This window comes from Taeniopygia guttata, chromosome 5 (genome assembly GCF_048771995.1).
Source record: "Taeniopygia guttata chromosome 5, bTaeGut7.mat, whole genome shotgun sequence".
NCBI classification, from domain to species: domain Eukaryota; kingdom Metazoa; phylum Chordata; class Aves; order Passeriformes; family Estrildidae; genus Taeniopygia; species Taeniopygia guttata.
The window spans coordinates 64094723-64114615 of record NC_133030.1 but is presented as its reverse complement, the minus strand read 5'-3'; the positions used below and the strand labels follow the sequence as shown (position 1 = coordinate 64114615).

The following is a 19893-nucleotide window of genomic DNA, read 5'->3' as shown; positions in this document are numbered from 1 at the left end:
CCCAGAAACAATATCTGTAACACGGACAAAAATTCCATCAGTTTCTGGAAGGGAAACATGCCTAGGAGGAGCTTGTAGATTATTATCTTTGACAAAGCAGAAATTCTGAGCTGCATGAACACAAATAAACTCATTTAACCCATTGCAAAGTGCAATTTGAGAGACAAGGAAGTGGATGAAAATTGGGAATTGTCACATCTCAGCTGCAGGTCCCAGGCAGGCATTCCCATGGAATTTCTGAGTTTCCCCTCAGCTTTACCCGATTGCTGTGCCTGGTCTCCCTCTGCCCAGGCGCTGAAGGGACAGGACAGAAATGGGCATGGAGTGAATTTAAGGGACATGGTCCCTAAGCTGATCCCTCCCCAGGTAAAGAGTTCAGCAGTGACAGCAGGAAAATTCTTCAGGCATTTCTCCTGCAGAGTAAAAAAGAGTTTCTGCTGCTCTCTCCAGTGAGGCAATGTCACATCCACAGCACAGGGTCAGTCTGGAGCATCATTCACTTCCTCTGAACTCATTCCAGTGGAAGGATTCCCCATGGAAAGGGGTGGAACAGGATGGTTTTTAAAGCCCCTTTCACCCCAAACCATTGTGGAGTTTTTCATTCCCACTGCCTGAAGAAAGGGAATTAAACATTTTGCAATTTTCAGTGCTTTGACTTCCATAAATGGAAGATGTTGATATAAATAATTACCATAATATGGAAATTTTTTTTTCTGATTTATAGGGTTTTTTAAATGAAGTTTTTGTTGTTTATGGATTTTTTTTGATTGTGATCCATCCCTGGCAGTGCCCAAGGCCAGTTGGACACTGGGTTTGGAGCACCTGGGACAGTGGGAGGTGTCCCTGCCATGGCAGGGGTGGCCCTGGGTGGGTTGTAGGTCCCTTCCAACCCAAACCATCCTGGGATTCCACGATTCCTTCTCCCCCCCCCCCCCCACAGAAACATGGAAATACAGCCAAGGAGCCCCTCCTGTCCTGGAATAATGAAATCAGGCTTTTATTGCTGTCACTGGAATGAACCCCTGCGGGTCAAATTAACAATTCCAGCATTTTCAATGCAGTTTCTCTTACTGACGTTTGAAGTCCTGCTCAGTTCCACCAAATCTGAAGGAGACCTGCAGGATTTTATGGTCTGTGCAATTACCTGGGATAGCTGAATGATGTTTTATGGTGACAACACCCCCCTGGAATGGTGAAATCTCAGTGGTTGGAATGGGAGAACTGGAGCAGCCCTGGCTGCGATCAGCTCTGCATGAATTCAGGACAAACCCAGAGCACTCAGCCCTTCCCACTCAGCAAAATCATAAAGAAATGGCTTTTAAAGCAGCTATTTCAAATATTATTGCACCTTTCAAAATAACACTGTGTGGGTTTGGAAAACAAACACCAAACATGTTAAAATAAAGGGAAAGGAAACTCTGGAGGCAAAAAAATCCCTAGTACCAGGCCTGGCAATGGGCAGCCACCGCAGAAATTTAAGGTAATTGAGATCAGAAGACAACCCAAAATGTGCTAAATTAATTAAATTCCATTTTAAATGATGGTTATAACACACAGCATCACTTTCTCTGTCCCAGTTTTCACTGAGCCCAGGGCTGTGTGATTAACCCAGTGGGACTGTGGCTAACCCTCAGCAGGACACACGTTTGGGATGAGCCCTGTGTGAACTCCCTGCACCGGTGTGAAAGGCAGAACTGCCTGAAGAAGCCGAGCTGGGCTCTCCCCATTTGTGAGAACAGGAACAATAACCATAAATCTGAAAAGCCCTACTAAATACCCAACGAGGAGCTCGTTCCACAGGGGGTGAGACTGCAGAGCTGCAGGGGCACGGGGGGATGGAGCAAAGAAGAAACCAAACCAGTGGAACAATCCAAACATGCTTTATGCACCGAAACCAGCAACAGCCTCGGGGGCACCCCTGCATTTAGCACCATTGTGAGATGGGAACACTCAGAGGACACAGTCATACAATCCTTGAAAAAAGGGGAACACGGACATGAGCACGCTCAGGAGGATGGGATGGGATGGGCTGGCTTGGAGGTTTTATTGGGAATCATGCTAGGAGTGGTGCTGCTGGGATTTCTCCTCGCATTCCAACTGAAAGCACACGGCAGGATGAAGTCAGTTCATCTAGCACTCGTTTCTCCAAGAGCAGAAAACAAAGGAAAAAGTTAAAAATGCAAATTCTCTTCGTCAGATCCAAAATTGTCCCGAGGAGGCAATAAATTTACCTCGTAAACGTCTCCAAGGATCATCCCAGCCCTCCTAGCAGGAAGCAGGTGACAAAGGAGAGTACAGGCAACATCCTATGGCATTTATTATGTACAAACCTTGAGATACAGAAACAAGGCAGCCCTTGAGTGACCGGCATAGAAAACCCCGTGAGGCGCTGGCGCTTTCTGGGCGCGGGGTCAGCCCCGCCGTGCCCACCCCGCTTCCCCCAGCACAGGGCAGAGACGACAGCTCTGCAAGGGTTGGATGGGCACGTCTCCGGCTGGATGCCAGCTCTCTCCCGAGCGGGGCGCCCAAGGCAGCCGGAGCTGCTGTGCCGTGGCAGTACCGGGGATGGCTCCTCGCCCCGGGCGGGCAGCGGCCTCAGAGGGCCGTGAGGCCGAAGTTGCAGCGGCAGTACATCATCCCCGCCGAGTCCAGCCACGAGTCCGAGATGGGCTCGTACCTCTGCACCGTGTTCAGGTAGGAGGAGCCCGAGTGTCCCCCCACCACGTACAGGTGGTTATCGATCACCGCCGCGCCCACGCCTGCGGAGGAAAGCACCGGCATCAAACCTTGGCAAGCAGCGGGGTGCTGTTCCCAGCTGGGGCACCCCCGCCACCACGCTCCTCACTGGCCAGAGAAAAGGGGTGTAAATCAGGAGCCCCCTCTGTTCGTGTCTGACACCCCTTTTGTGCTGTTCTCATCCCCTTCCCTACAACAAAACGACCTCCCCCTGTCCCAGTGCCCCATCAGGGAGGCTGTGGGACAGAGCCATGGAGTGTCCTGAGCTGGAGGGACCCCAGGGATCATCCCAACCCCATCCCTGCCCAGACCCCCAAAATCCCACCCTGTCCATCCCTGGCAGCGCTGCCCAAATCCTCCTGGAGCTCTGGCAGCCTCGGGGCCGTGCCCATCCCTGGGCAGCCTGGGCAGTGCCAGCACCTCTGGGGAAGAACCTTTCCTGATTCCAGCCTGGGCAGTGCCAGCCCCTCTGGGGAAGAACCTTTCCTGATTCCAGCCTGAGCCTCCCTGGCCCAGCCCCAGCTGCTCCCTGAGCCCCATCCCTGTCCCAGGGAGCAGAGATGGGAGCTGCACCCCAGCCTGCACCCCTGAGTCTCCACACCCAACAGAGCAGTGAGCACAGAACTGCTGCAACTCATCACTGCTGAAACCACTGAGAAAACAGGAGGTAAAATTACTACTTCCTGTAATTTCCTTATAGCTCAGCATTAATAAACCGAACTTGGAGAAATCAAGATGTTTTACAGGGAGGTGAAGTGACCCTCACCCAGAGCTGGAGTCCCTGCCACTCTCCCTGCAGGCTTTACCAGCTCAGAGGCTCATCCCTGCCATGTCCCACCTGTCCTGGGCTCCTTCATGGGCCGGCACACCGTCCACTGGTTCTGGTGGGGGTCGTACCTCTCGATGCTGGACAGGTGGGACACCCCATTGTGTCCCCCCACCACGAAGATGAAGCCCAGCATGACCCCCACCCCAAAGTTTATCCGTTTGTCAGCCATGGAGGCCACGGTCTCCCAGGAGTTCTTGCTCGGATCGTAGCGCTCCATGCTGCAAAGCAAACACAGCAGTGAGCCCGGGATCTCAGGAATTCACTCCTGGAGTGGCACAGGCACAGCAGTGAGCCCGGGAGCTGGGATGGGATTCACTCCTGGAATGGCAAACACAGCAGTGAGCCTGGGATCTCAGGAATTCACTCCTGGAGTGGCACAGGCACAGCAGTGAGCCTGGGATCTCAGGGATGGGATTCACTCCTGGAATGGCAAACACAGCAGTGAGCCCAGGAGCTGGGATGGGATTCACTCCTGGAGTGTCACAGCTCCAGCTGGCTCTGCCTGGGATCTCAGGGATGGGATTCACTCCTGGAGTGGCACAGGCACACCTGGCTCTGCCAGGCAGAATTACCACACAGGAATAATGGAACACAGAGGAAAGGGCTGGAGCTGAGGGAATATTCCATGGTGCAGTTGTTTGGTACAACCCAACAGCAGCACCCAGAAATTGTTATCACCTGGAAGCATCAATCACATCCCAGGGCACTTCCACAACCAAAGCAGCCCAGCAGTGCTGGCAAAATTCAGTTTTAACCTATTTTTATAATATATTCGGTCAAAGGTTGGGCTCAATGATCTTAAAAGGCTTTTCCATCCCAAATGGCTCTGTGATATTTCTCCCTGACACAGCAACTGGTTCAGCCTCTCCCATGTCCTCCCTGTCCTGGCTCTTCAGGTTACACCCTAAAACCAAGAGGTTCCTCAGAGCTGAAAGCTCCTTCAGGATGTCAGGTGCAATTTTTTAAAATATGAATTTAAAATGTATATCACATAAATAACAATCTATTAAGACAATATAATAATCTATTAAAATAAAAAATGTTGTGAAACTGAACACAACGCAGAGCTGAAGTGCATTTCTTTGGCTACAGAGCAAATCCAAAACTGCCTTAAGGTTGGCCTGAAAATAACATGCAGAGAGAAAAAGTATGTGGGGAGTGTATTTATATTCCTCAGGAAAAGCAGCAAAGAGGTTGCTGATCAAAACACTGAGGGCAGGAGAGGTTTCAGGATCAAAGGGAAATGAATTCTCATCATTATTAATATTTTTGATCACTGTACAGATGGTCAGTCATTAACATCCTCATGGCTCAGAGCTGTTCCTGCCCAAGCATGGAGGGGCAGGGAAAAGAGGAAGAGGAGATCAGCAGCAGCACAGAGTTTGGAAAAGAGGGTTCATTACCCAGTGTGAGCTTCATTTAATGCCAGAGCTTGCAGGAACCTGGTGCTGCATGGCATAGCTTAGTACTCACTCCTCCAATCCTAATAAACCCAGCATTATTCACAGAATATGGAACACCCTGAGTTAGAAGGATCAAGAAGTCCAAGGATCCTTTTTCTAACAAAAAGAAGAACCTTTTCCTGATATCCAAGCTATACCTCCCCTGACTCAGCTTCAAGTAAAAAAGTCAATGCAATTCATCATTACAATGTCTGGTACCACCCTGCTGAACAATCGCTGTGTCCCTTCCTAGGAACAAGAGTTTCATTCTTTTTTCAGCTCTTGCACTTGTAGTTTATTATTTTCCTTCCTGGAGGAACATTCAGCTGATTTGTTCCCATTTTAATGATGGAAACTGATTCCTTTGGATATAACTGGATGTCCCTGGACATCTGAAGGGAACAGAGGAGTTACAGAACACGGTGGTAGCAGGAAAACTCCTTGGGAATGCACAGTCTGAAACAACCCCTGGAGTCAGACCAGTAACCCCCTCCTCAATTCTGCTGTGAGCAGCAACACTAACTCAAGATCCCACCAGAATTATGTATTTATTGTGTGTGTGCTGAGCACGAGAATGCTCCTATTCACCTCAAATCAGGGCTTTCGTGGTAAAACTCACCACCCACCCTCAGATTTTGCAGGCTTGAGCTCCAAGGCTCAGTAATAGGCAGGCATGCCTTTGTTTTTACCATTTTGGTAAAATCACCTTTTAGGTGATCTAAAAAAGGGCCCAAACAAGGTGGAACGCACAAAGTGAAGCAAAAACAAAGATTTCCTGTTTGAATGATGGGACTGATGTGACAGTACAGGGATTAATGAGGCCCAGGATCTATTGGAGATTATTTAATTGGCTGCCCAGGGGGTTTGGAGGTGCCCAGGGGGTTTGGAGGTGCCCAGGGGGTTTGGAGGTGCCCAGGGGGTTTGGAGGTGCCCAGGGGGGTCACCCCCAGCATGTACCTGTTCATGTGGGCACGGGAAGGATGTAAATGCTGCCTGTGGGGTTTGCTGGTGCATGTACCTGTTCTTGTGAGCAGGACAAGGATTAAAAAGGCTGGCTGTGGGGTTTGCTGGTGCCAGCTGGGCACAGCTCACCCCAGCAATACCTGCTCACATGGGCAGGGGAAGGATAAATGAGGCTGCCCAGAGGCTATGCTGGTGCCAGCTGGGCACAGCTCACCCAGCACTGCTCATGTGGGCAGGACAAGGATTAAAAATGCTGGCTGTGGGGTTTGCTGGTGCATGTACCTGTTCATGAGGGCAGGGGAAGGACATAAATACTGCCTGTGGAGTTTGCTGGTGCCAGCCGGGCACAGCTCACCCCAGCACGTACCTGTTCATGTGGGCAAGGGAAGGATGTAAATACTGCCTGTGGGGTTTGCTGGTGCATGTACCTGTTCATGTGGGCAGGGGAAGGATGTAAATGCTACCTGTGGAGTTTGCTGGTGCATGTACCTGTTCATGAGGGCAGGACAAGGATTAGAAAGGCTGGCTGTGGGGTTTGCTGGTGCATGTACCTGCTCATGAGGGCAGGGGAAGGATTAAAAAGGCTGCCTGTGGGGTTTGCTGGTGCCAGCTGGGCACAGCTCACCCAGCACTGTTCATGAGGGCAGGACAAGGATTAAAAAGGCTGGCTGTGGGGTTTGCTGGTGCATGTACCTGTTCATGAGGGCAGGGGAAGGATTAAAAAGGCTGGCTGTGGGGTTTGCCGGAGCCAGCTGGGCACAGCTCACCCAGCACTGTCCGTGTGGGCAGGGGAAGGATGTAAATGCTGCCTGTGGGGTTTGCTGGTGCATGTACCTGTTCATGTGGGCAGGACAAGGATTAAAAAGGCTGGCTGTGGGGTTTGCCGGTGCCAGCTGGGCACAGCTCACCCCAGCAATACCTGCTCACATGGGCAGGGGAAGGATAAATGAGGCTGCCCAGAGGCTATGCCGGTGCCAGCCGGGCACAGCTCACCCAGCACGTACCTGTTCATGTGGGCAGGCCCGTAGCCCCCGATGGCATAGATCATGCCGTCCAGCACGGCGGCGGCGAAGCAGCTGCGTGTCCTGCTCATGGGGGCCACCAGCTGCCACTCCTTGACCTTGGGGATGTACTTCTCCACGCTCCTCAGGTAGGACTGGCCGTCGTAGCCGCCCAGGGCGTAGAGCTCGCCGGCCAGCACGGCCACGCCCAGCGTGCTGCGGCTCTCGAACATCCTCTCCAGGGAGCTCCAGGTGTTGGTGTCGGGGTCCCAGCACTCCACCGAGCTCTCGTGCTTCCTGTAGCTGATGCCCTGGCACACGTGGGTGGCGATGCCCCCCACCACGTACATCTTCTGCTCCAGCACGCACACCCCGAACTCGTAGCGGGGGATGCTCAGGGGGGCCAGCCCGATCCACGAGTCGTTCTGGGGGAAATACATCTCCATGCTGCGGGGGAAACGGGCAGCTGGTGAGCAAAACAACAGCTGGAATGGCTGAAAATGTCACCAAAGGGAGGGAAAACACACCCAAAAAAAACACCAAACCAGCCACAGAAACGGGAGAGAGAAAAGCAAATTGGAGAGAGGGAAGCACACATCTGCATTTGCAAATACATATTTAGAAACTACAGCTTGCAGTTTATAAATATGTATTTTACGTGCACGCTGTAATTTAAACAAAATGTCAACGTGGCACAAACTAACCTGAAAAATATGCCTTTAAAACAGCTTATTTCTTTTAAACAGCATTTTAAACCTTAAATCTACACCTTAAATCTATACCTTAAAACTAAACCTTAAAACTAAACCTTAAAACTAAACCTTAAAACTAAACCTTAAACCTAAACCTTAAACCTAAACCTTAAACCTAAACCTTAAAACTAAACCTTAAAACTAAACCTTAAACCTAAACCTTAAACCTAAACCTTAAACCTAAACCTTAAAACTAAACCTTAAAACTAAACCTTAAACCCAAACCTGAAAATACCATTTTCTTTTAATTATACTTGGTGTGAGAACATGGTGAGTATAGTTTGCCCCGTATAAAGTCTAGCCAATCTACCTGAATAGTTTAAATTAATAAATTAGCTAAATAATTAAGAGGCTATCAGGTACAGAGGAAATGTGATCTGTTCAAAAACCATACAGGAGCAGGTGGCCCCTGGAGAGCTGAAAGGCACTGAGAGCCCAGAAACAGGAGCTGCTGAAACACCAGAGAATGGAGATTAAATATATTCTAAGTAATTTTGTTATTATGAAGCACCAAAAAACTGAAAATAATCCAAGTTATACTGATAGGCTACATTTTTATAATCACTGAAGAAGCTGGGAAAGAAGCAGAGCTGAATAATATCAGGGAATTACCTTATTCACTCAAACACTTTTTATGAAGCACAAATCTCCCTTTACTTCTTAAGTCTATAAACCAAACAATTCCCAGCCCCAACATCTGGTTTAATATCAGCGACTATCACTGGGAAAATTAACTTTAAATGACTTTGATACCTCTGAACACAGGGAAAAGAACACACAGCTCTCCCCGGGTTTTTACATATGTTTCTCTCTGCAAGCACAGAACTGTCCCAGAAAAGGAAATCCCAGAATATTATCCAGAATCCAGCTGTGGAACCAGTTCAGGCAGTCTGCCTGGGCACAGGGAACACTCCTGGGGCTGCTCACAAAGCTCTGTCAGCGTAAGGATGAATGTATAAATGTATATTTGGATATAAACAGCCCACACACAGTTTAACCAGCAGCTCTGGGAATGTTAATCCCATGTTCTGAGCACGCCCAGCCACACCAGCTTGGGGCATAAAGCTGTTTTTCTCTCTTTTTTGTTCCTTCTGCTCCCAGGAGGAGCCTCAGGGACGCTCTCCAGGAACTGAGGGGTTCATTCTGGAATGCAGGTGAAGGAGGAGGGGCACCCACCTGGCACCCATCGGGAATGAAGCCATGATCACATCATGGCCCAGAACTCCTTCATGAAGTCCCAGGATCACTGAGGTTGGACAAGAGCTCCAAGATCAGAGTCCCAGCTGTGCCCAATGCCCACCTTGTCCCCAGCCCAGAGCTCTGAGTGCCACCTCCAGGAATTCCTGGGACACCTCCAGGGATGGGCACTCCCAACCTCCCTGGCCAATTCCATTTTTTCCTTGAAACAATTCCTCCTGAAAATATCCTATAATCCCTCAGTACAGACAAAGGCAGAACTCAGCTCTATCCCTCTCTTCTGGATGGAAAAATCCAACAATTCATTCCCAAAATCTGGGCATGGCAGCCACTCAACAACATGGGATAACTGCTGGGGAGAGAACTCCTGCTCCCAGAGAGGAACTTTTGTCCTAAATCACATCCCAGGATCAACAATGCAATGGAAAAACTGGACTGAAACCCAACCTGGCATTGCTGAAATATGTTTAGATTAGATTGGATATTTCATCAAAATCACCCCAAAATCTTATCAAAGTGAGCCCTGAGCTGTAACTCCCAGGGACAATTTTCCATGGGGAAATTCCTGCTGTGCCCACCCTGAGCCTGCCCTGGCCCAGCCTGAGGCCGTTCCCTCTGCTCCTGTCCCTGTTCCCCAGAATGGGAATTATTCCAGAGCTTTTTTGTTTGCACAAACATATGTCTGGCACAAACAAAACCCCCTAACAGTGCAAATTACTCATGAGATAAAAAAGCATTTTGAACTTGGGGCTCATCCTTGTTAAAAAAAAGAAAACCTGCTGCAGAGTTTTTATGGAAGAACCTGGGGATCATCCCTGTTTAAAAAAAAAACCTGCTGAACAGTTTTTATGGATAAACTTGGGGCTCCTCCCTGTTAAAAAAATCTGCTGAACAGTTTTAATGGATAAATTTGGGGCTCATCCCTGTTAAAAAAAGAAAACCTGCTGAACATTTTCTATGGAAGAACTTGGGGCTCATCCTTGTTAAAAAAACCTGCTGAAGAGTTTTTATGGAAGAACTTCAGGCTCATCTCTGTTAAAAAAATCTGCTGAAGAACCTGGGGCTCATCCTTGTTAGAAAAAAGGAAACCGTCTGAACAGTTTCTATGGAAGAACTTGGGGCTCATACTTGCTAAAAAAGCCTGCTGAAGAGTTTTTATGGAGGAACTTGGGGCTCATCCTTGTTAAAAAAACCTGCTGAAGAGTTTTTATGGAAGAACTTGGGGCTCATCCCTGTTAAAAAAAAGAAAACCTTCTGAACAGTTTCTATGGAAGAACTTGGGGCTCATCAATGTTTAAAAAATAAAACCTTCTGAACAGTTTCTATGGAAGAACTTGGGGCTCATCCTTGTTAAAAAAACCTGCTGAAGAGTTTTTATGGAGGAACTTGGGGCTCATGCTTGTTAAAAAAAAAGAAAACCTGCTGAACAGTTTCTATGGAAGAACTTGGGGCTCATCCCTGTTAAAAAAACCCCGCTGAACAGTTTTTATGGAGGAAAGGAACAACCACACCCCCCAAACTCTGGTGGGACTCCCGGATCTCCTCCAGCCACAGAGACTGGGGGGATGGCAGCTCCCGGTGCCCTGCCCAGGGGTGCCAGGCTCTGCCCCAGGGCTGCTCCTCACCTCTCCAGGCAGGCGAAGAGCCCGGCCTTGCCCCCCACGGCACAGAGCACCTTGGGCGCGCAGCGGGGCCGCGTCAGCAGCATGGTCTGGTGGGACAGTCTGTGCTCGGGCATGAAGTGGTACTTGAGGGCCTCGTTGAGCAGGTGCTTGCAGGTGTGGTCGTCCCGGATCAGGTGGTTGGCCTCGTAGAGGCGCGTCAGGAACTTGACGCTGAGCAGGGGCAGGCGCACGCAGTGCAGCAGCTGCGCCAGGTACTTCTGGCGCTCCTGCACGTCGTACTTGATCCAGGACTCCAGGGCGTAGAACACCGTCTCCTCCGTCACCACGTTCAGGCAGTCGCTGGACACGATCTCGTCCAGCTCCGAGTGCGTCAGCTCGAAGAACTCCTCGGTCTGGCACACGTCCTCGAAGTTCTGGCAGATGAACTTGTTGGCCGCCAGGTAGAGCTCGTGGCAGCCGTAGGTCTCGGCGAAGCGCGAGATGCCGATGCAGTTGCCGGGGTCCAGCTGGCTCTCCAGGAAGGCGCAGCACTCCTTGACCACCAGCTTGACCTGCAGCAGGTTGGCGGCGGGCAGCAGCGACTCCACGGTGTCCTGCGAGATGAAGACGGTGCCGGTGTAGGCGTACTCCACGATGGCCTGCAGCGCCGCCTCGTCCACGCACTGGAACTCCACCTCGGCGTTCTCCTTCTCCGACAGGTTCCCGGTGAACATGGCCTTGAAGTAGGGGCTGATGCTGGCCAGCACCACCTTGTGCGCGTGGATCTTGGCCTCGCCCACGCGCAGCACCACGTCGCACAGCTCCTGGTGCTGCCGCAGCAGGTTGAGGCCCTGCAGGAGCTGCTCCGAGTGCAGCGGGGTCAGCTTGGCCAGCAGGAACGGCGGCGACGACGGGTCCATCTGCGGCAAACACAGTTTGGGAGGCGTCACTTCACCTTTATGTAACTGAGACATGCCACACGCAACACTTAAAAGGTATTTTTCCATCTCTGCTTTTGACTTAATAAGTTTCTTACTTCCCAATTCCCTTTTTGACCCTTACCTGCTGCTCTTTTTCATGCAAGTGAAATCCAGGACCTACAAATGTTCATAAACAGTCTATGCTAGATTCAACTCTGAATTAAAAAAACCCACTACCATCACTTTTTTTTTTGTTCTGGAGTAAAATATGATCTGATTGTTGGGGCGCCTGTGCAGGGCCAGGAGCTGGACTGATGATTCCTGTGGATCCCTTCCCACTCAGGATACTCTGTGATTCTACATCAAGGCTTTGAGAGAACTGAACAGTGGCTGAAATGGAAAGAAAACAGAAAACTAAAGAATACAACTGGCTTATTTGAGACAAAGTTTTAAAAGTTCTTAAACTCCTTTCGTGCAATTCAGTTCCTGGGGAGCAGCCCAGTCCTGCTGTGCCTTTCTCTGGCCAGGCTTTGGCAGGGAGCAGCTTCCCATTCCCATTCCCATCCATCCCCATGGAGCCAGTGGGGCTGGAACAGGTTCCTGTGGAGCACAGGGGAAACAGGAGATCCTCACACCGTGCCAGGAAATCCCTGCTGGGCATTTCTCAGCCTCTGGAGAGCTCAGAGCTCCCCAGGTGAGCTCCCTGGAATTCTCAGCAGCCCTTCCCCAGCGCTGGCAGCTGCCCACGCTCCTCAGGAGTGCAGAATCCTCACTCCTCCTCCGCACAACTCCTCTGCCCAAAGTCCCGTGCACGTCGTGACACCGGAGCCCTGGGTAGCTGCCCTAATTAGAGGCACCTGCTCTAATTTCAGCTCCACAGCAGTGCCGGGGTGCAGCAGCTCTTTGTTCAGCCCCCAGAGCTGCGCTGCTGAGAGGTGGAGGGTAGGAATGTGTCAGGATCCTGGGCCACGGGGAAAGAATCCCATTGTTCTCCAGGGAATTTTGATTTGCTAAATGATCTGCCAGATCTCGCTTCTTTTAGCTTAATAATCAGTTCATCGTTTGCACAGCTCCTTAAATGACACCTCGCTTGCAGGTGAGCCCACTTAAAAGTGCTTAATTTGAAATAATCAAATGGGTTGCCAACCTTCAAATATGGAATACAATAGCAGAGACAGGGAAGGGAAGGGGCTGGAAAACCTCTTACCCACGAAGAGATAAATAAGCTCTCCTATTATCACTCTACACTGGAAAAAATGACTGAAAGAAACTAACTCAAGTGCATCTGCAAAAGGCAAGATCAGAGACAACAATATTTTCCCTATCACCATTTTGGAGCACAAATTATACATGCAATAATTTAAAAAAAATTAAAATAAATAATACAAAAAAGCTTTCCAGCAGCTAAAAGAACGTATTCCCCTTTTGTGCTTGTGTTCAGCTCCTAATTTGATCATACAAACACACAAAAACCAGGCAATACAAGGCACCACTGCAGGGAAAAAGGAACGGTCCCAGTTCAGCTGCAAAATCTGCCAAAACACCTGTAAATAACCACATTTAAGGTGTTCTGCAGCAATAAACCTTCGTGTACCACCCTGGTAGAACCCCTCACCCCCTGCAAGGCCAGGCTCGCCCATACCACGGATTTGCTGTTATTTATTTTACTGTTTAGCTGGAACACGAAGCAGCCCTGGAATTGCATCCCAGCGATCCGTGCTGGGGGCACCAAACGGGCACCCCGGGCTCGGGGCTGTCAGATCCTCCCAGCCCGTGGCTCAAACTTCTCTCCGACAGCAGCAGGGACGGGGAAGAAGGAGGAAAACCGGCGCAGCGAGCAGCTGAGCTGCGGGCAGTGGGCGTGTGGGAAGCAGCAGAGGAGCTGCGGGCTCTGCTCTGCCCCGAGCAGGGAATGATTTGGGACGGGAGGGGAGCGGCTCGGCGGGCCCGGAGAGCGCCGGCCCGGCCCCGACACCGGGGGAAGGGCGGCAAAGCTGACCCGCTCCGGCAGCCGCTGCTGTCCCCGCGGCTGTGCCCTGCCCGGTGCCTCAGCCCCGCTCCCGGCCGGGGCCGGGGCTCAGAGCACACCGGGCTGACAGCGGGGTCCGTGCCCGGGGTCCCCGCGGCACCGCCGCTCTCCCCGCGCACCCTGCCCGGGACACGGCACCGCCGGGAGGCAGGTCCCGGGCAGGTCCCGGGCAGGTCCCGGCCCAGTCCGGACGATCCCGCCGCCCCCGCTCCCACCTGTGCCGGGGTGCCCCGGGCCCGGCCCGGCCGCGCCGCCGCCTCGTTCCGCCGCTCCGCCGCCGCCCGTCCGTCACTTCCGGCCGCGCCGCCCCGCCAATCAGCGGCCGCGCCGCCTCACACACCCACACCGCCGGTACTCTGGGCGGAACCACGCCGCGCACCGCGCGGGGGCGGCTTCGTTACGGCCCCGTCCCCGCCGCTCGCGCGACGCTGCTCTCCGCTTCTCTCCGCTTCTCTCCACTTCTCTCCGCTTCTCCGCCACCGCGCCCCGTCGCGCCCGCAGCGGCCTGGGGAGAAGTAGGGGAGGTACGCGTGTCACCCCCCCCCCCGCTCGCCGCGGCGTGGTCGGCCCCGCGGCGCGCGGCGCCCCCTGGCGACGGCGGCGTTGCCGGGCGGGGCTGAGGCCGCCCATGGCCGCGGCCGGGGGCCATGGCGGAGCCGCCTCACAGAGCCGCCGCTCCGCGGGGCCGCGCCCGGCAGCGCCGCGGCTCCGCGCACACCGCTGAGGACGGCACGGACCCCTCCGGTTCGGGCACGGACCCCTCCGGTTCGGGCACGGACCCCTCCACTTCGGGCACGGAGCCCCCCGGTCCCGTTCACGACGGTTCGGGCACGGAGCCCCCCGGCCACGCTCGCTACGGTTTGGGCACGGAGGCTCCCGGAGCGCAGGAAGACACGGAGCCCCCCGGCCCCGCTAGGGACGGGCCGGGCACGGAGCCCCCCGGCCACGCTCACAGCGGTTCGGGCACGGATGCCCCCGACTCAGTTCACGGCGGTTCGGGCACGGAGCCCCCCGGCCCGCGGGAACACACGGAGCCCCCCGGCCCGCGGGAACACGCGGAGCCCCCCGGCCCGCGGGAACACACGGAGCTCCCCGGCCCGCAGGAACACGCGGAGCCCCCCGGCCCGCGGGAACACACGGAGCCCCCCGGCCCGCGGGAACACGCGGAGCCCCCCGGCCCGCGGGAACACACGGAGCTCCCCGGCCCGCAGGAACACGCGGAGCTCCCCGGCCGGCAGGAACACACGGAGCCCCGCGGCCCGCGGGAACACACGGAGCCCCCCGGCCCGCAGGAGGACGCGGCTCCCCCGCCGGGCCCGGAGCTGTCGCTGGTGCCGCCGGAGCTCCGCGCGCGGCTGCTGGACCGGCGGGACTACCGGGGCCGCGCTCAGGCCGTGGAGCAGCTGCGGCGGGCGCTGGAGAGCTGCAGCCCCGCCGCGCTGGGCGCCGCGCCCGCCCGGGCGCTGCTGGGGCTGATCGCGCTGCTGGACGCGCTGCTGCACGACCCCAACTTCGCGGTGGCGCGGGGCGCGCTGGAGGCCACCCGGCTGCTGGCGCTGCGCCTCGGCCGCCGCGTCCCCGCCGTGCTGGCCCCGCTGGTGTGCGCGGCCGCCCGGGCGCTGGGGGACGCGCAGCCGGCCATGCGGCGGGACGGCGGGCGGCTGCTGCTGCGGCTGATGGCGGCGGCGGGCCCGCGGGCCGTGCTGCGCCTGCTGCTGCAGGAGCGGCTGCTGCGGCACCGCAGCGCCCGGCTCCGCGAGGAGCTGCTCAACACCTGCACCGCCGCGCTGCTCGCCTACCCCGCCGCCGAGCTGGACCTGCCGCAGCTGGCGGCCGCCTTGGCACCGGCGCTGCTGGACGCCAAGCGCAGGGTCCGGCACGCCGCCATGGAGGCGCTGGCCGCGCTGGCCGCCGCCCTGGGCCCCGGCAACGCGGGCGCGCTGCTCCGCGCCCTGGACGCGCTGGAGCTGCGGGCCGGCGGCGCGGGGGTGGCGGACGCCGTGCGGGCCCGGCTGGCCAGGAAAGCGCTGCCCCGGCTGGGCGAGCGCGGGCTGGTGGAGCACGGCGTGCCCCTGCCCTCCTCCGGCCGCTGCCGCGGCACCTGCCCGCCGCCCGCCGCCGACACCGAGTGGCTGCTGATGGGCAGCAGGAGCCGCAGCGCGCACGGCCGCTGCGGGCACCCCGCCTGCCGCGATGCCCCGCACGGCCCCGCCGCTGCCCAGCGCGGAGCCAGCCCCAGGAGGGTCCTGAGCGCCGGCAGAGCGCTCAGAAACAAGCTGCCCTGGGAGAACGAGCCGGCTGCGGACAGAGAAGGAGGCTCGGGGGTGAGGATGCCTGTCACCAAGGGTGTGGAGCAGGTATGGGACTCCCTGCGTGCCTTCATCCTTAAGGCATTTCCAAAGGGAGGATGGAGAGTTGTCGGGGACTTGTTAAGCAAGAGATGTTTGGGATCTGTACATGGATCTGTATGCTCAGGTTGCTCCGGGAAGGTAAACTTGGGGATTTGTTATAAGTCAGATTCAACCAAGCAATTTACTCAATTTACCAGACTACTTATCACTTACAAAAATATATATTAATCTTTTCTCGAAGTTGGCTGTTCAGTTCTCTCAAAGCCTTGATGTAGAATCACAGAGTATCCTGAGTGGGAAGGGATCCACAGGAATCATCAGTCCAGCTCCTGGCCCTGCACAGGCACCCCAACAATCAGATCATATTTTACTCCAGAACAAAAAAAAAAGTGATGGTAGTGGGTTTTTTTAATTCAGAGTTGAATCTAGCATAGACTCTAAATGGACATTTGTAGGTCCTGGATTTCACTTGCATGAAAAAGAGCAGCAGGTAAGGGTCGAAAAGGGAATTGGGAAGTAAGAAACCTTATTAAGTCAAAAGCCGAGACTCTGACATGTCAACAGTGACAGGTGATGAGCACAAAACTGGGGAAAACAGCCTTTATTTGTATGTTTATGTTTGAAAGTGTGGGACTGACTGCACAGAGTTTCCTGTTTGTGGGAAAACTGAGCAATTCCTTCAGCTCCTGCTCTGAAGGCAGAGCTGTGGGATGGGGCTGAGCCAGGGCTCTTTGGGATAAACCTGGTGGCTGCCAAGTGCCTGTGTGGCTCTTGCTCCTTGGGCTGATCCAGCCAGGAAAAATGTAGGTCAGGCTGGAATAGCGATTCTGGCCGAGTTTGGGTGTATCACCTACTGACCACGTCGGCAGCTGGAAAGGGGAGGACCTCTGGAAAACTCTCCAGGTTCTTTTTCCCTTGCCAGTGGTTCTGTGACGTGTTTTGGATGCCACACATGGGGGTGTACCTCTGTGTGGTGGTTTTTCTGTTGTGTTTTGGGGTTTTTTTTTAAGTGGACACGTGTGATTTATCAGAACTTGATCTCCTGTGAGGGAGCTGAAGCAAACAGCTCCTCAGGAAATCAGAGGCTGTGCAGAGCACATTCCTCAGTGCCACATTTGCGTACTCGGATTTTAATTCTCAGTTGCTTGGTAACTTGTTGCTGGGCTGGATGAGGTCATGGACAGTGAGTGCTCCTCTGCAGCCTGGCTGTGGGGCAGGTCCTTAACCAAATAAACTCAGTTCGTGTTTCTGTACTGTCAAACCTTGAAGTTCATGCCTGGACTTGAATGCCCATCTCTTTCCTTGGTGGTTGTGTTAGCTCTCCTGAGGCTCCTAAGGCATCTGTATCTCCTGAGCTGGTGATTCAGTCCCCTTGGGGTATCTGCAAACGGGGTTGGAACAACAAGATGTGTAGGAAACACCTCTGGAGCAAGAGGGGTTTCCTTTTTGGAACAGTTTTTCAGTATTAACTAATACAGCTTGTAAAAAAAGCCCAAAAAACGGTGCCAGTGTTCTCTTGGGAGGTTGGGCCAAGCCCTGTGCTGCTGCTGTTTTTCTGAGCTGTGAACAAAAAACAAGTTAATACAGGCACCAACTCCTGGCTGGGGCTTGGAAAGGACGAAAATTCCCTGCCTGGGACAGCCCCTCTCCAAGGAAGTCAGGGAGGGGCTCTGGAAATGGTCCTTTTCTGGAGGGAATGAACCCCTTGTACATGTGGTTGTGTTTATCTCTGTAACATGGGAGGAGTTTCCAGCCTTGCAGAGGGAGAGAAAGGAAGCAGCTTATGGGTTCTCTTTGGTTGGTGTGTAAAGTGCCTTTGAATGTGGGGTAAATCACCAATTCCTGGAATGCTTTGGGTGGGAAGGGACCTCAAATCCCACCCAGTGCCACCCCTGGATGGACAGGGACACCTCCCACTGTCCCAGGCTGCTCCAGCCCCAGTGTCCAACTGGTCTTGGGCACTGCCAGGGATCCAGGGGCAGCCACAGCTGCTCTGGCAATTCCAGCCCAGCCAGGAATTCCCAGTTCCCAATCTCCCATCCATCCCTGCCCTCTGGCAGTGGGAACCTGATTGGGCACAGGATGAATTGGGGTCCTGTTGGCCAGATCCCCATTACTGTAAAGGAAACTTAAAACACTGGGGTGGTTTAATAGTGGCATATTTACCTGATTGCTGTAGTTGACACCTTTGCTGCTCCTTCTTCACTTCCTGATCCTTTGTCTCAGCACATCTGACTGAAGCTCTCTGGGGCAGGGGACACTGGCCTGTGGTACTGGTAACCAGAGAGACCAGCTGGGGCTGAGCCAGGGGGAATTTGGGTTGGATTTCAGCAAAGGTTCTTCCCCAGAGGTGCTGGCACTGCCCAGGCTCCCCAGGGCATGGGCACAGCCCCGAGGCTGCCAGAGCTGCAGGAGGGTTTGGGCAGCGCTGCCAGGGATGCCCAGGTAGGATTTTGGGGGTCTGGGCAGGGACAGGGGCTGGGGTGATCCCTGGGGGTCCCTCCAGCTCAGGACATTCCATGGATCTGTCTTGGATGCAGGAGGTGAATTTGTTTTCCCTGGACTGAAGACATTCCAGGAGCTGTGTGCCAGGCTCCTGTCCCTGGGCCGTGCTGCAATCAGCATCTGTGTGGGCAGTTAGCCCTGGACCTGCCCTTAGCTCCCTCAGTAAGGAAAATGCATTTATTGTGCATAAATCTCAGGTACTCGACTGTTTTCTGGACATGTCAAATATTAATTATTAATTCAGACATTCCTTTGAAATGAATTTGCTTAAAAATTAACTTTTGGAGTCGTTCTGTGGCTGAAAGGATGCATGGAAGTAGTTTAATGTTTAAAGCTGTTTCCCTGCCAGATATTTAGGGTCATGTTACAGGGTGATTGTCCGAGGCTGTGTCTAGACTTTCCTGATCAGATAAGGTGTGAGTAAAACACGTGTAAGTTAATGTGTACTAAAAATAAAAGGTAGATAAGGCACACTGACCTCAGGGGTTTGTCTGGCAGGCTCTCTGCAGAGCTGTGGGCTCTCCATCCCTGCAGGTGTCCAGGTTGGAATATTGGATATTGCAGGGTGGAAGTTACCCCTGGGGCACACAGACCCTGCAGGCCCTTCCCTGCTGCTGAAGGAACCTTTTGGTGCCAGAGGCACCTTTTGGGGAAAGGAGCATTTGAACATTTCACTGGACATTTAAACCCTTCCACAAAGTTCATGTGAGCTGGGGGATCTCCCCTCACTTGTGTGTAAATCTGCTCATTTCCATATTGATCTGATAACTGGAGAAGGTGATAGCTGGGCTTTGTGGAGTGTTCAAATGACCTGGAAATATGATTTATGGAGCAAAACCTCTTTGTTTTCCAAGGATCAGAGGGACACAGAGGGTGACCAGCGTGTGGGATAAAGGTGTCCCTTCCTTGGGTGTTCCTCTGGAACCTGAACCCTGTTTTTTCTGGAGCTGGGAGAGGATTTTGGGGAGAGATTGTTCTGTCTTTGTGTGGTGATGGTCTCTTCCTGGGAGAAGATTGCTGATGCTGCTGGTGGTGGATGAGGAGCACCTTTGGTGTCTCCCAGTGGCACAGCTCCACAGGGAGGGAATGTTTGCTGTGATTCCAGCTTGGACACTGGAGCAGCCTGGGGCAGGGGATGGGATGGGATTTAAGGTCCCTTTCCACCCAGACCATCCCAGGATTCCACCATGGGTCACTCTCAAGGGCTGTGCTTTGATAACCAAGTTACCAAATCCTGTGCTGGATGGATTCAGGTATTTTTCAGCATTTGTGGAATTTAAAGGGATCTGAGCCCTTTTGAGGAATTCCTTTTGCTTGGATCTGTTATCTGCCCCAGGGAAACATCTGGCAGCTTTGAGTCTGCTGTATTTCCCACCACCAAGCCTGTGTCTAGTGAATTTGCAATGCTGTAATTATAATTTGGGTACAGGGAAGCAGAGTTTTCACTCCTGGAGCTGGGATGGGAGCAGCTGAGCAAAGCTGTACAGTCATGGCAGTGTTGGAATTCACTCCTTCTGCTTATGCTGCTTCATCTGTATGGAAAAATGGGATGAAAGTTTATCCT

The 19893-nt window shown here is 53.6% G+C and overlaps 2 protein-coding genes across 2 annotated transcripts in view; one reads left to right on the top strand and one right to left on the bottom strand.

The window, feature by feature from the left end:
* Window positions 1-1864: 1864 nt before the first annotated feature.
* KLHL28 (kelch like family member 28) lies at window positions 1865-13847 on the bottom strand. The gene is made up of 5 exons (XM_041716388.2): window positions 13689-13847; window positions 10546-11444; window positions 6975-7418; window positions 3575-3783; window positions 1865-2759 (listed from the first exon to the last, which is right to left on the bottom strand). Exons 2-5 carry the CDS (start codon window positions 11442-11444, stop codon window positions 2596-2598), a joined length of 1716 nt encoding a protein of 571 aa, XP_041572322.1. The 5' UTR covers window positions 13689-13847; the 3' UTR covers window positions 1865-2595.
* A 71-nt stretch (window positions 13848-13918) lies between these two features.
* TOGARAM1 (TOG array regulator of axonemal microtubules 1) overlaps window positions 13919-19893 on the top strand; it is a 32908-nt gene continuing 26933 nt past the window's right edge. The window contains exon 1 of the mRNA XM_072930668.1: window positions 13919-15830. Coding sequence (XP_072786769.1) covers window positions 14121-15830 — 1710 coding nt within the window. The 5' untranslated portion in view covers window positions 13919-14120. The remainder of the gene's footprint in view (window positions 15831-19893) is intronic.

Coding starts and splice junctions, on each gene's coding strand:
- KLHL28 (XM_041716388.2), bottom strand. CDS start 11,444: ATGGACCCGTCGTCGCCGCCGTTCCTGCTGGCCAAGCTGACCCCGCTG. Junction 3,784..6,974: donor GGGCCTGCCCACATGAACAG/GTACGTGCTGGG, acceptor TTTGCTTTGCAG/CATGGAGCGCTACGATCCGA. Junction 2,760..3,574: donor CATGAAGGAGCCCAGGACAG/GTGGGACATGGC, acceptor TTTCCTCCGCAG/GCGTGGGCGCGGCGGTGATC.